Source organism: Haemaphysalis longicornis, unplaced genomic scaffold (assembly GCF_048455015.1).
Source record: "Haemaphysalis longicornis isolate Haplotype H1 unplaced genomic scaffold, Haemaphysalis longicornis Haplotype H1 scaffold_6, whole genome shotgun sequence".
Taxonomy (NCBI): Eukaryota; Metazoa; Arthropoda; class Arachnida; order Ixodida; family Ixodidae; genus Haemaphysalis; species Haemaphysalis longicornis.
Window position 1 is genome coordinate 90667524 of NW_027526407.1, and position 14222 is coordinate 90681745.

General features: G+C 47.0%; 1 protein-coding gene across 4 annotated transcripts in view; it reads right to left on the reverse strand.

Moving 5' to 3' along the window:
- The window catches only part of LOC144141023 (uncharacterized), a 36311-nt gene extending 22461 nt beyond the window's left edge, over nt 1–13850 (reverse strand). The window contains exons 1-3 of one of the 4 annotated variants that reach the window (XM_077672501.1): nt 8384–8616; nt 6488–6638; nt 2585–2822 (exon numbers count right to left, since the gene is read on the reverse strand). In XM_077672501.1, the coding sequence (XP_077528627.1) occupies nt 2585–2818 (234 nt within the window). In that variant the 5' untranslated portion in view covers nt 2819–2822; nt 6488–6638; nt 8384–8616. Of the gene's footprint in view, nt 1–2584; nt 2823–6487; nt 6639–8383; nt 8629–13339 lie in introns of those variants that run through there. The other 3 variants (XM_077672500.1, XM_077672502.1, XM_077672499.1) reach the window with 3 other exon arrangements.
- Between the last annotated feature and the right edge of the window lie 372 nt (nt 13851–14222).

Sequence of the window (14222 nt, forward strand, 5' to 3'; positions counted from 1 at the left end):
CCTCCCGCTAGGTGTGTATGACAAATGTGTCGCCATAGCGTAATATTTCGTATGAAACCTTAGTTTTGGGAGAGTTGTACGACACACAAGGAATAGGGAAGCGAGGGCAAGACGACTGCCAGAGGGCATGAGGACCCTTGTGGACTCGGGGCTTCGATGGTCACAAGTGGAGCAGTAGTTGTGGAAGCCACAAAAAATTTACACCATCTTCCCGTAGGGGAACCCTGAGTAGTATGCGAAGCAAGCATGAGGTCGATTCAAGTGGCCATTAGTTTCCAGTTCGTCGTTTCCGTGAGGTTGAGGTACGTAGCTACCGTTATATTTAACGTTTGGTTTCTATAGTAACTACCACGCTATTCACTTACCGCAAGTACGAAATGGGAAATTGCGTTGACCCCATGGCTGTTTCGCATACTACTCAGGGTTCCCCTACGGGAAGATGATGTAATTTTGTTGGATGGGGTTAGGGGTGCTAGAGTGGAGAGGCAATAAAGAGAGAAAGAGAGAGACGTTCTACATGGTATGAGTTTTTTTTAACATTATCATCATCATGTTCAACGTAGGTGACGTTGAACTGTGGTTTGCGTTCCGCTCTGATTATGACCGCCTCATGGTATGTGAAGCGTAAAGTCAAGGGCTGTTGTAGTGGATGAACCCTAAAGTTGCTGAAGATGAGGTCGATGCACGTTCCCCGGATGATTGTGGGCTGCTTGTAATCATGACCCGCCGAGACTCGCCGCCGCACGCCGTGGCCCACGACGATGAAACGTCGAGGGCGCGTTAAGCGTCTTCGTCTTGAGCACGCTTAAGCGTGCTCGTCAAGCGTGCTCGTCAGCGTGCTTCAGCGTGCTCGTCAAGCGTGCTCGTCTCGAGCCTACGCCAGACACCGGCAACACTGTCGCTACAGGAGCCCTTAAAGGGGAAGCGTGCTCGTCTCGCGCCGGCCAAGGAAGACACGGGCAACACTGTCGCTCCAGGAGCCATACAAGGGACCGGGCGTTCAGCAAGCAGAGCATGCGCAGTGGGGGTAATTGACGACGCAACAACGATAACGACAAGAGAGGGCCATAGCCCCGACAGATAGATGCTTCATATCTAAAAGCAAATTACGCGCGTTCCCAACCAAAAGTAAGTCAATATAGCTCTTCGCCACTGGTGTCTAAATGAAACAAATTGTTTCACACCCCCTTTTTGCGACTAGTATAGGCACCGGGCAGCTGGACAGGTGGCTCCGCCACTCGGCGCTCCCCTCGTAAAAGGAATGAGCCGGTGTGTCGGAGTGCGCAGCTTTCTGTTGTTTTTGCCGTGTTTGGTTCGGTGTTTTAGGATGTTTTAATGGTGTTCTGAGGGGATATGTGAGGGGTAACGAAGTGTGGAGAGTTGTTTTGGGCTCTTAGATGCAGTAACGGCTGCGTATACTTGCCTTACGCTTCTGAAGTTGGGTATGGGCTACATTGCATGAGCTCTTTTTGCAGCGATTTAACTGATCGAAGTACGAATAAAACTACCAATATTAGTGTTCATCATCACCTCTCTTGTTCATCCTCATCATCATGATGTCATCATGTTCATCGTCATCACCACTCTATATACGCCACTGCAGGGCAAAGGCGTCTCCCATTATTCTCCAATTACCCCTGTTTACCAAGGAAATCAACACGGCAAAGCTTTGCCATAAACTGTCACCGTTGTTAGACGGAGGAGTGCACGATTTTTCAAGCGTAGGTGGCAGCTTTGAAAAACTCTACTGCACTATTTAGTTGTGAAACTGAGAGCGTGTTTCTGGCACCCTCCCGTCTCTGGTTCTGAAGCCACATAGGTATTGTTTTTTGAAAAACAGTTAACCAACCAGCCAGCAACCATTCCAAGTCTTATAAAGCAATGCGTTTCCACGACAAGCAATGACGTCCTACTCTCATGCGGTATTTATTCTGCAAAAGATATCCGATGGCTATAGTAAACGTATTTCTATGAAATAAAACACGTTTCTACGGCACTTAATGAAATTGCGAAGCGTCGTCTATCACAATTTCTTTTTTGGGTAAATTTTAGAAGGTACCCCTCAACTTTAGAGTTCGCTTGTGCACGACGCTTTTTCGTCATAAACTGCCAAGGCCAGCGCCGCAGCATTCCAGAATCAGCTGCGCGCAACAGCGTAGTTGTAGCATTTAGCTGCGATATATTCCTCGATACGCCAAAATGCCTGCTGGCATGAAAAGTTTGCATGAACGAACGAATTTGAACTTCCAGCTTGACTTGCAACTTGGCGCATTGAGCGTCGTCCGCTATGCGTAAAACTGAGTATGGGCATGAATCACACACATGGCATGCCTCGCAAAGGTCGCCTGTACTTTCAAGATTTACCTATCTTAAAAACGTCATTGTGGTTATTTACGCTTTGAAAACCGCATTGCAGCACAACAACAGAAAGCCATGCACAAGTACGCTGCGCTGACTGCCACCGGCATTCCACTGACGAGCAGTTCGCCATGGGCGGCGCTGTTAGCTGAAGCGACGGTGGTGCCATACAACGGCCGCACGGTCCCTATACCTTTCCTTAAGTTGCTCTAAAACCAGTACTCACCCTTTGCTCTTCAAAGGAGGCCTCACATACAGCGCACTGGAATCGCCCCTTCTCCAAACACATGCTCCTACAAGGTCCGCAGTAGCCGTGACCCCGGGGGTCAGTGAATAGAGTCGGCGCTATGTTGGAGCACTGCGTGCACAAGACATCATCCGGCAGGTCCTCCACGAAGGTCGCTGGCTGACCATCAGGAATTGCGGGTTGGAACCCTCTGAGCAGAACTCTGAGTGGCATGACTCTGCATCGAAACATTGCAGAAACAGGCAAGGTACACAAATTCCTGGAGTTACTCAGGCAGTAGTTTCGCAAATTGTAAAATGGTTGTTTCTGGAAAGCAGTTGGAATATGGGTCGGTATGATATTAAAGCTCGAACCAAACAACTCCGTGAAAAATCCCGCCAGAATGCTAAAACAGCAATTCCAGGAACGTAATAACTGGTCTACACCACCTTGAAAGATTGTCAAAAAGTGTTTCATTGAGGAGACACCGGTTAGTGACGGAAGCATTTAGAAATCATGGGTTCAGGGGGTTAAAACCATGTTTAAAGGAAATCTAAAGCCAACCTACGCATAGCACAACCCTTTGTAAGGAGCAAAAAAAATTTTCTATCAGAAGAATGTATTGATATATTTCTCTATAATGTTTTGCAGCAGGCTTTGGTGTGGTATTTAGGAAGTGAGATAGAGAAACCCCCTGAATACTGGTAAACGGAAAACGTTTCAGTACCTTTATATTTACGAATTACATTGTCTGTTTCAGAAAATCGCAGTGCCACCTTCAAAAGTGCCCAAGAAGCTGCCCGAATAACGTTTGAACGTTTACTTACGGATTTAAAAATCGAAAATAGAAGAAATGGGAGATATCTAAGGTAATTCTATATTTAATGCAGGAAACATCCCTTGACCCTCAGTTGGAAAAGTTGTTACTTGTGATGCAGACCACGACACAACATAAGATGCAGAATCAATATGGACTTCAATTCATTCAGAGGGCACTACCAAGGGATAAATTGCAGGCTACTTCTGTCGAACTTACAAAACACAAACGTCTAAAATAAAATCGACATCACGTTGACGATGTATGGTGCGGAATCTCGAGTGCTGATTACATAACTAAAATCAAAATTTAGAACGTCCGACAGACTCGCGGCAAAAATGATAGCTTCGAGGTAAAATTATTGGGAACAACCCCCTTTAGTAACAAAGAGAGGCGGGCGAGCCGTATTTCACTTGAAATAAGAATAAATTAACGGAGTCGCCAGTACATCTAAACCGAAGTGCTCGGTTATGGTACTGCACTAGCAAAACAGTATGGGTACTAAGAAAACAACTAAAACAAGCGTAAACAGCATAAACAAATAAAAGCCATTCCACTCAGTGTGAAAGCTTTAGGAAGTGCAGAGCAGTGATTCGCCATAATGAGCTGTACCGCCGTTATCCGCTTACTGCTACCACCCCAGACAATTGAAATTTCCCGCCTTCGCAGTGCTCGCGCGCACCTTGCCTGAAACTGTACAAGCGGGAGTTCTGTTCTCTTTGTGCGTTTCTCTCGGCACGCGCCGGCGTTGCACTGCCACATTTTGAGTTTAAAACCAACCCAACGGGCGTCGTTAACTAAAGGAACGCGGACGCTGCCGGTTAATACGTATACCTTCCCTCAAATGTACCTACAGTTTACTTTGCGCTAGACAAAGGTAAGATGTATGACAAGCGCCAGCATTTCACCAGTTTCTAACGCTTATGACTAATAAACCGCTTGGCTTTCGAAGCCTCTGGGGTACGCCGCGAACAACAGCGTTACCCCGGGACACGGCGTTGGTGCTCTATATACTTGCGTTGAGCGAGCGAGCTTGGACGACAAGGCGAGCGCCTAAAGTGTTCTGCACTTAAAGGGGTCCTGAAATAACTTCCGCCGATGCATTGATGTACACGTAACCAATTTAATCAGTGTATTAGCAATACCCTTCCGCAAGACTTTTGTTAAAGCGATGAATATTAGCTGAAAAATCGTAAATCAAACACCGTGCATTATCGTCGCACCGCATTTCCTCCTCTTTTCAACTTTTTCTTCTATCCCTCCCATGAAGCTGCGCTCCTCGGCGGTGGCGTACTTCCGCTATTGCGCTTCCCAGACTGCCGTCTGCTATGGGCAAGCTCTTTTGGCTCTTTAATATTTCTTGACACCATGGATCCCGCACTCCGCTCAAGGCTGGAAAAGCAAACGAAAAACCTGGCCGCATGCTTGCGACCTGGCCTTGCCTTATCGTGGTGTACGTTGCTGCAGTTGCTATCGGCGCCACGTGACTTTTTATGGGCGGCGAACTCGCAGCCGCACGGGGAGGATCGTGTGCTCGTTCCCTTTGATGCACTGCGCACTGTTTATCCAAAAAGCGCGCCCCAGATGTGGCCCCGCTGGTGCCGGGTCTTATTTTGCGGCGCTGGAAATTCCTACGGGCGGCATGTGAAAAAGACATTTTGAAGCGATGAAGAACCTATGCACAAAACGTGCCAGCTCGCATCGCTTACCAGAGGCGATGAACGGGAAGGCGCAGAGGAAACCAGCACCGCACTGGAGCAGCGTGAACCTGTGTTCTGACAAGATGCACATATATCTTGCGAACGGTGGTAATAGTGTTTTAGAATAACGTACGCAGCCGTACGCAAACAGTTAGCGAGCGCTATTTTTTGCATCGTTCGCACTGCGCATGCGCCGTACGTTAGGACGCTCTTGCGATAGCGGACGCTATTTCAGCAGAATAGCTTGCGTACGTGAGGCCGCTTGCGTTTTCAACGTGCAGCAAGTAGCGCGACTAAAATCCACGGTTGCGCTCTTCTGTGGACAGTACTTTTCTTCCGATGAACCAAGTTCTTTGACCCTGTGTTTTTAAATAGGTCGAGTGGTTTGCACGTCGCCCTCACGCAGATCTGTATCGTCGTAATATCGCTGACTGTCCGAAAGAAGCGTGCAGCTAGGATAAGCCAGCGACCGAAGCTGTTTGTGTGTTTGTGCCTCGCCTTCTGCATTTTTACAATGCCAAACGCATCATCCCGGACTGTCCAACCAAGCCCTCTACTTCTACTCTAGTCACTCTCCCCCAATCGGTAGCCTTCCCAGCGCTTCAATCATCTGACCTGTACAGCTTGGAGCGATGCGTGGTGGAGAGCAGCAACATTAGCAAAACATCCTCTGCCGAGTCTCTGAGCTTTCTAGCTCTGGCGCGAGTGCAATTTCTTTGACAATCTTAAACATCGGTTGCCTTGGCAACAAGGCACAAACCGCTCTCGAAGTCAGTTACGGTTGCGTGATCCAGGTTCAGCTCGGGGCCCCACCTCACGACATGTATGCACTGCACGCGTATCACTCACTCCCATTGGGAAGTGCGCGATGCGTTTGGGATGCGTGTTGTGGCCGCATTTTGTTTCGCGATGAAATGCGACGTTGAGCGTCTGCAGGTGGATAGGGCTTTCCATGGTCTGGATTATCTTTCTCGAGCGACATGCGACTCAACCTCGCATGGGGTATGTGCAGTGTGCGTGGCTAAAAGCCACCTCGGCTTGTGCGCCGGAGTTACGTCTGTTCTTCAGCGCAAACAGCAAGTGAGATGATTGCCGAATTTACTACACGCAGGAGGAGGCAACCGATCGTCTATCAATCGCGGGTCAGACTTGCAACGCATGTTGTGACGTTGTGTTTCTTCGAAATGTATCTCTGGATTGTTTTGAAGTTGAATAAAATGTATGCGCCAAACCCGGGCATTCGGCTCAGGGCGTTCTCTGCAATTGCACGAAAGAAGTGCCACGGGGCTTCAACGCTTTCTTTATGGAACGTACTCAGGTAAGAGAATATTTATGTCGTGTTATGGCCCTGTTGCATTCAATACAAACGGTTAAGCGTTTGCTTACACTTGTTTGGATAGTCGTAAAATGTCCAAGCACTCCGGCACTCCCCAGGCAGATCAGCCGGCGAGCCGACGCTGAGCAGACGACACATCTCTTTGCCGGAAGTGCGTGAAAAATCAGTCCAATAGTAGGACGTCTACATCATGACGCACACCTGGGAATCGATGACGTTGACATTTGAAGATGGCGGAGTCCAAAAACACGCAGAGAAGGGTGAGAAAAGGGCGACAAACTTTGCAACAAAAGTGTGAGCTTTCCGCTGCGCGTAGTAGGGCAATACTTGGCACAGATGACGTTGACGACCCAGTCTAATGATTGCGCTAGTCCATTTAGTGTTCTCAAAACGCCTTTCAGGGCCCCTCTAAAGCATTGGCGCCTGACGCCATCTTCAAAATTTTATTGGACGACAGATATCCTCACGCTAAATAACGATGGTGGCGCGGTGTAAATGCCGGTGCCATGCTACACATGCTTCATCAGGGCTACCCGAAATCATGACCTTGTTTAGTGTTTAACGTACTTTATAAAGAGGCATACACCGCTGCCATGCATATATACCTCTCCGCAACTGTCACATTTACCCAATGAAGGAGTTACGTTCCTTACAGCTTTAGCCATTTGACGCGGCCTCCGGGTGTTGTGCACATCAAAGAGCAGGGGGTGAAGAATATTCATTGATTTATTTACTTTTTTATTTGTTTACTTTGATGTCTGAAGAGAATTCAAAACGGAAATGGCTTCCCTGCCGCGGCGGCCGCTTTTCTGATGGAGGCGAAAAGCAAAAACGCCCTTGCGTACGAGATTTCCGCGCACGTTAAAGATCCCCAGGTGGTCAAAATTAATCCGGAGCCCCCCAGTACAGCGTGCCTCATCGCCTGCGTTGCGTCGGCGCGTTAAACCCTACAATCAATCAATCAAGATGGAAATGGCACGGCCCACATTCTGCCAAAGAACAATGGAACAAACGTTTTTACTGACATGAATTACACTCAAAATAGACATCGGCATTAATATTCACTATTCGCAGCACTCAGACAACGGAACTACTTTTAATAACAAGCAATATAATTACGTAACTCTAAACCATGCAAAAAGAATAAAAATATCTACACAAAGACAACAATGCAAAGAAAAAAACTAATGAGCAGTCTAAAGAGGGCGTGTATGTGCGTAACCGCTTTTTGAAATATTCAAAACTATTAGTATGAACCAATGCTGGTTGAAGGTGATTTTATTGAAATAAGAGACGATACGAAGCACTACGACAAAAACGTGTTCCCAACATGACCCGTTTCCCTGCTTCAATTAGCAAACAGGCGTATGGTAAGGAACGTTAGTGTCTGCTGTCCTTTTAAGGAGTGCAGCTGATGCGGCGTAGTATGAATAAGCAATTCTATGCCCTCCGGCGAAAGCGTCTGATCTTGGGGTCGTACAGAATTCAAATTTTAAACGAGGAATTTAGGGCGCCCACTCCACTGCAATAAAACGTTAATTAGGCTTCGTTCACTTTTGCAAAACTAGAATGCACACCGGAAAAGTTTAAATATGAGAATTTGCAAAACCATTTCATCCACTCTAAGCCCGCCGTCCGCTGGCGGCAAGGTTTAGCGTTTCGGAGACAATCCGGAACTTCTGATTTATACTGCCTGTTACCCCAGGATTCAGGTTAAGTATTAGAACAAAAAATACATTTGGACTAAGTGCTATGCGTGAAGTAGATCATATAGTAAAAATGATACAATATATACAATAACCTGAAGCTAATATCAGTATTTTTAGCAATCCGTTTCCTTTATGCATCATGTCTGCAGTTTGCGTGTCACTGCCGCTGCTGCAACGCCTATTTAGGAATAACATAGCACTCTACAGGCGCCCGCGATGGCTCCAAAAAATGCATACCTTGAATTCCGTGAGATGCGTGTCCTTAGGATGCATACCAAGGGCGATCTGGCAGCATTCTGTATCCGTCGCAATGGTTCAATGCCAGCGCGCGATAACGGCTTGCCTCGTGTCCCGTATCTTCGCTGTTATCTAGAGGAAGCACTCCTCTTCGATTCCTCTATGTAACGGCTGGGAGTCTGCCAACTGGGCGGGTTTCACGGCCCGCCACACTACCCTCGACATCTCCATACAAGTTCACAGCCAGAAGCGTTATACTCGCTACGTAGACAGCATGTTCCGGTGCAGTTGACGTCTCACTAACAGGTATTGCTTGGAAAAAACGCACGAAAATATTGCCACTAAAACAATGTTTGATGTATCGAGTAGTAAGACAAATTTGGTATTTTGAATAGGTTTCCAGTGACTTGCGATTCTGTACTTGTTCCTTGGTACAGCTGAAGGGGTATTATTGAGAAATCAATGCGGGTGAAGAAGCGGGGCGTTTACAGCGTACGTACTGACACTAAGTCATGCGGCCGACCTATGAACATATGCGAAATAACTGTTTACCGCCTAAGCGTAGCAGTTACAAGAAAAAATGTTCACGCGGATTCTCTTGTTGTTTGATAGGTGTTAGTACCTCCTGTGCAAGGGGGCAACTTCCGTCGTAAATACCGGTTTATTAGCAAAGACTGGCAGAAGTGCGCCGTACATGTTTACCTTAGGAATCATAGGTTGTGTACACCGCGTTGCAGAGTTCCCAATTGCGTACTCTAGAGACGTTGTAACCACAACAAATGCAAAAAAATGACATGGAATAGGTTATTTGCTTATGTATTTGCTGTGTAAAAACTACCCACTCACTAAACCTAATAGGAACCAACAACGGCATCAGAGGGAAGACCAATATGGCATAATTGGGTGCTGCGATGCGGCCCAGCGACTCGGTGGTGTGTCTTTGTGTCTGCAATAATTGTTGGTTGGACTCCGAAAACAAAAGTCTGGTACATCCGAACGTAAGTCGCTACAAAGATCGTTTTGATTACTCGTCTGACCAAGTATTTGCGAACGTTCAACGCAAATTGCGTGAGAGAGAGTAGCTTGTTTCTGACTATTTTTCGTGGCCAGCCGTTAGCATTTATTTAAGCTATTTCGGGTCATCTTTTTATGATAGGTGGCTGTGAAGACCGGCATCAAAAATCTTACCAGCTGTATTGTTGATGATGAGCGCCTCGTGTCCTTTTCTGCTATTCCGAAGATTAAATCATCTTCTATTATACGCTGCTCTAGCTGCTATTGAGACGAACGGACTAGGCTAACTCCAAAATAACGAAAACCCGTGATCACGAAGCAACCTAGGCAAGCGCGGATGCGTGGCTTTCGGTTTCGCAAATCGGTCGTCGGGCGGTGATCTACATGTGATAAATATACGCCTCTTTGGCTTGACAAACGCTGATGCAAATTAACCATCTGCTAACCAAAGCTTTCCGCCAACTTTTCAACGTGCTATCCGGCAGCGCCTGACGGGCCGCTCCAAGAGCGGAGGCCTGAATGGCAGTATCACTTTATAAAAACTGGGTAAAGTACAGAAAAAACAATGCTTGCCTACCATCCTCCTTTGTCACTTTTTTTTTGGATTGCACGGATAAAAAGAACCAACACAATGGCGCTAAAACAATGTTTGATGTATTGAGTAGTACGGCAAATTTGGTATTTTGAAGAAGTTTCTAGTGCCTTGCGGTTGAGAACTCGTTTCTTGGCACGGCTAGAAGTATATTACTGAGACAAATATGTCGGTGATAGAACAGACCGCATAGAACGTAAGTACTGGCAGTCATGCGGCAGCCCTACTGACCATAGCCGAAAGAGCCGTTTACCGCCTAAGCGTAGCTCTTACAAGGAAAACTGTTGACGCGGAGCTTCTTGTTTAATAGGTATTAGTACCTGCTGTGCAAGGGAGCGGCACCCTTTAATAAACTTCCGGGATAAATACCAGTTCATTAGCAAAGACTGGCAGAACTGCGCCGTACATTTTAATCGTAGGCAGCAAAGGTTGTGCACGCCCCGTTGCAATGTTCAAAAGTGCGTACTCTGGAGATGTTGCAACCACCACATGTTGACGCTCATTTAATGTTTGTTGAGTCGAATGCTCTAAGGCTAACCCCAATGCAATGAAAAAGCCGTGATAAAGGAGCAGCCTAGGCCAGCTGAAACCGCGCGGCTCTCGGCTTCGCAAATCGATCGGGTGGTGCGAACTACATGAGGTATATATGCGCCTGTAGGGCTGGACCAAAGCTACTGCTAATTAACCGTTCTACTAACCAAACCTTTCCGCCAATTTCTCAACGGGCTATCAGGCAGCGCCTAACGAGCCGCTCCAAGAGTGGAGGTCTGAATGACACTGTCACTGTGTAAAGTCGGGTGAAAGTAGAAAAAAACTATGGGTGCCTACCATACTCCTCTGTTTTGTTCTTTTTCGTTGTTGTTTTTCCTGCGTGCTTGGCCGGCTTTAAGATGTGTATTCAGCAGTACATAGTCTTGGTGTTTTGAAAAAAAAAAAAAACGGTCGCGATTGTGCCGCCTATTCTGCTGGCACGACGTTCTCCCGGACGTCTTCTATTTTAATGCGTCGCCTGTTGATAATTGCCTTTCGATGACCATTCCCCTGCAGCTTTCTCGCCCACCTCTTTTCGCCTGCAAGTAGACCCCGCTCGCCGCGCGCGCCGATGCCGCCTAGCATCGATGACCCACTTGGCTACATCAACGGCGTCTCTTCTCAATCAGGCCCAGCCGAAATTTTCATTTATAAGACTCTTGCCAACGCTGTTCTCCCTCCTCACATCACACCAAAATGGATTCACCGTGGGAAGTCACCCACCCCCTCCCCCCGTTGTCCGCACGGCTCAGCGGTCTCTATCGCGGACGTAAACCAATCATTCTGGCACTGCGCTGCATTCTCAGACCATCGATATATTCTCGAAAGTGTACTCCTCAATTGACCAGCTAATCCCCCATACCATGACCCCAATTCCTCGCCGCGCTAGGCACTTTTTTCCTGGAAGCGGTCTGGCTCGAGTAGTGTAAGCCGGGGTTTAAAACCCACTTAGCACCTCAAACTGGACGATTAAGTTCTCATTTAGAAGCTGCCTACACGACCTTTGAAGATTCAAGAAGCGTTATTCCTGGCTTCCTGCTATTGCCATTTCCTCCGTCTGGCCAACCGGCGTTCTTTTCCCAATAGCGGACTTTACTACTACTAATCGTACTGTCGGGGGAAGGGTGCGGACGTTCACGTTATTTGAACTCGACGAAGGACGGTGGTGATGGTCTCCTCTACTATTCAGTTAATGACGCGTCGAGCCGACAGGATGCGCTAACTGTGCTGCTGCTCCCGTCGAAAACTTCAGCGCAGGAGGTCGACTGTGCGGCTGGCGTTCCCCTGGGGCAGGAAGCGGCCGAGACAACCTTGAGGCTGGAACCACTGACGGCTGTCTCCTTCCGCTTGGGGGCGGTGCACGTGCCCTCCCAACCGACGAACCGCAAACGAAAGTGTCGGGCTTCTATTTCCCAGTCAGCGCTGCTTTGTTTCTTCCTCACACGACACAAAAATTAACCGTAATTGTTTTCACAGCATCGCCGCAGTACGCTAGGCCGCTGCCGGGCGTGCAGTACAAGCAACCTCAGAACTACATTTCAGCTGCCATTTATTCCTTTTCCGCATAATCTATGGACGTCCATACCCTAGATTGCCCTAGTGCAAATCAAGAGTCAGTAAGGTCATGTCATAGAGATGTCAAAGGAAAGTGGCGACCACTCGCGTGAAACGTCATGACGAGAATTATTGACCTACTCTGCAGACCACCGCTGCACCCCCCCTCTCCCCTCCTCTCACAAATGCTTTGAGTATCTCGTGTCGTTCATTCAAATCTCCGGATCTTATTATTAACAGCATCCCCATCTCCTATAGCAGCGTATGTTGCGGCAGAAAACATTCCCTAGAATAGGGTAAATTTTATTGTACAACCTCTGCAACCTTGCTACCTTTAACGGGTACTTTTCAGAAACTACAATCCACGCTTTCTTTCGGTGGGTAATTTTTTTCTTGTATAAGTGATAATGAGAGGTCGGCTTAGGTTTCTTGAAATTAATATTTGCTCAAGCAGCATTTGTTTTCAACCAAAGCTATTTATAGACTTTAAACATCAAACCTCATGTGTAGATTCTTGGCTAGGGAAGTGCAATCGTACCTCAGCGTGGTGCTCGAAAGGCACTCGCAACTGCCTTCACGTGTGGTACAGTCCTTTTCACGAAAAAAATTTACAGCAAAAAATTAATCACGCCCTTCAGAGGAACAAAAAAACTATTATTAATCTATCCTTAAATAGTCAGAAGGAAGACAAAAAAAAAACCGAGCGGGGAATTATGTAACAACAGGTAATGGCAAGCTGAACATGTGTTTCAACAAATTTACTCGGTCGTATTTAGCATCTGCATTTAAACCCCTCAAGCTAGTATTTAGCAGCTAAGGAGAGGAAGTGCGCATAATTTGTATAATTGTGCTATGACAAGTGCTGGTAGTGCTGATTCTCTCATTTTAGATAATGAGAAAGGGGCGGGGGGCTCTCGAGCTTCTCCTATTCGCTTATCTCCTTGACCACATGGCTGCATGTATCTGAGCCAAAGCGCAAGTTTATCATGCTTCTGTGCCCCTTCTTTATATAGTACCCGTGAATTTATAAACGCTGCTTGAAACTCCGAATAAGATGACGCCGATAAAGTAGAAAATGTCGGAAGGGAACCGATAAAGGCTGCCATGCGGCAGTTCTCGAAGGAAACGACGGCGCAAGCTTCACTCCTAGGCATCGGAAACAGAACAGCTTAAAAAGCAGCTGGAAGATTACGCGCCCACTTTGGCAATTACTAGAACAAAATTGCGGCATACCAGCGGAGCGATGGGAGTCACAAAGGGCTTACCTCCGTGCGAAGCCCAGATACACGTCCCAGTTATATGGTGGTCTTCATGAAGAGCCGTTGATGTCACAGAGTTTTATACCAGTATATACTAACGAGAAATCAGGCACTAGCGAGCAGGCGAGCTACGCGTCAGAGACCGTGTCCTTAATTACCGCGAAGAAACGTTTATTCCCTAGTTCGCATTGCTCAACCAGAAGTTAAAAATGGCCTATGGCTTCAAAAAATAAACAATATGTTTGCAATAGAGTTTTTAATTTTTGTTATAGAAAAGTGTGGTTCGATTAGGTTTGTTTCTCAATAATTAATAGCAACTACTCCCCCTAGAAAGAAGAAAAAAGATTTTCAATATTGTGTAAACATTGGATTGAAGAGCGAAAAGAAGCTATGAGGCAAGCCTAGCCAAGTCATAGAGGAACTTCGCTTCGCGGCATGGCTGCGCGCACAACGGCACTGTAATGCCCCACCAGGTTTGCCTTTAGTGTATATTAGTACGAAACTACGGATACTGTCGCCTCGCCTTCTGTCTGTCGCCTGTCGCCTTCTGTCGTCTCGGAGACAGATGATAAGAGCCACCATTTTCTTGCTAACGGTCGACAAAAACTGACAAGAAAAGCAGGCTTCCTCGAAGGGGTGACCCAACAGCGGCGCTATCAGTTTTCGCAGAACGACGCAGGATATTCAAACCGGCAGCCTTTCACAAGCGGAACTCTCTCCACCGTGTCTTGCGCGGTTTTCTCTAACAACGTCTGCAGAAGAAGAAAGGAAATTTCTACATGTAAAAAGACAGCAATTTAGGGGGGCAATATACTAGTCAGTAAGCTTTCTTCTGCTGTTGTTTCACCACTCTTTCCCCTCATTTAGGGGCAAATATTTTAGGGGCTGG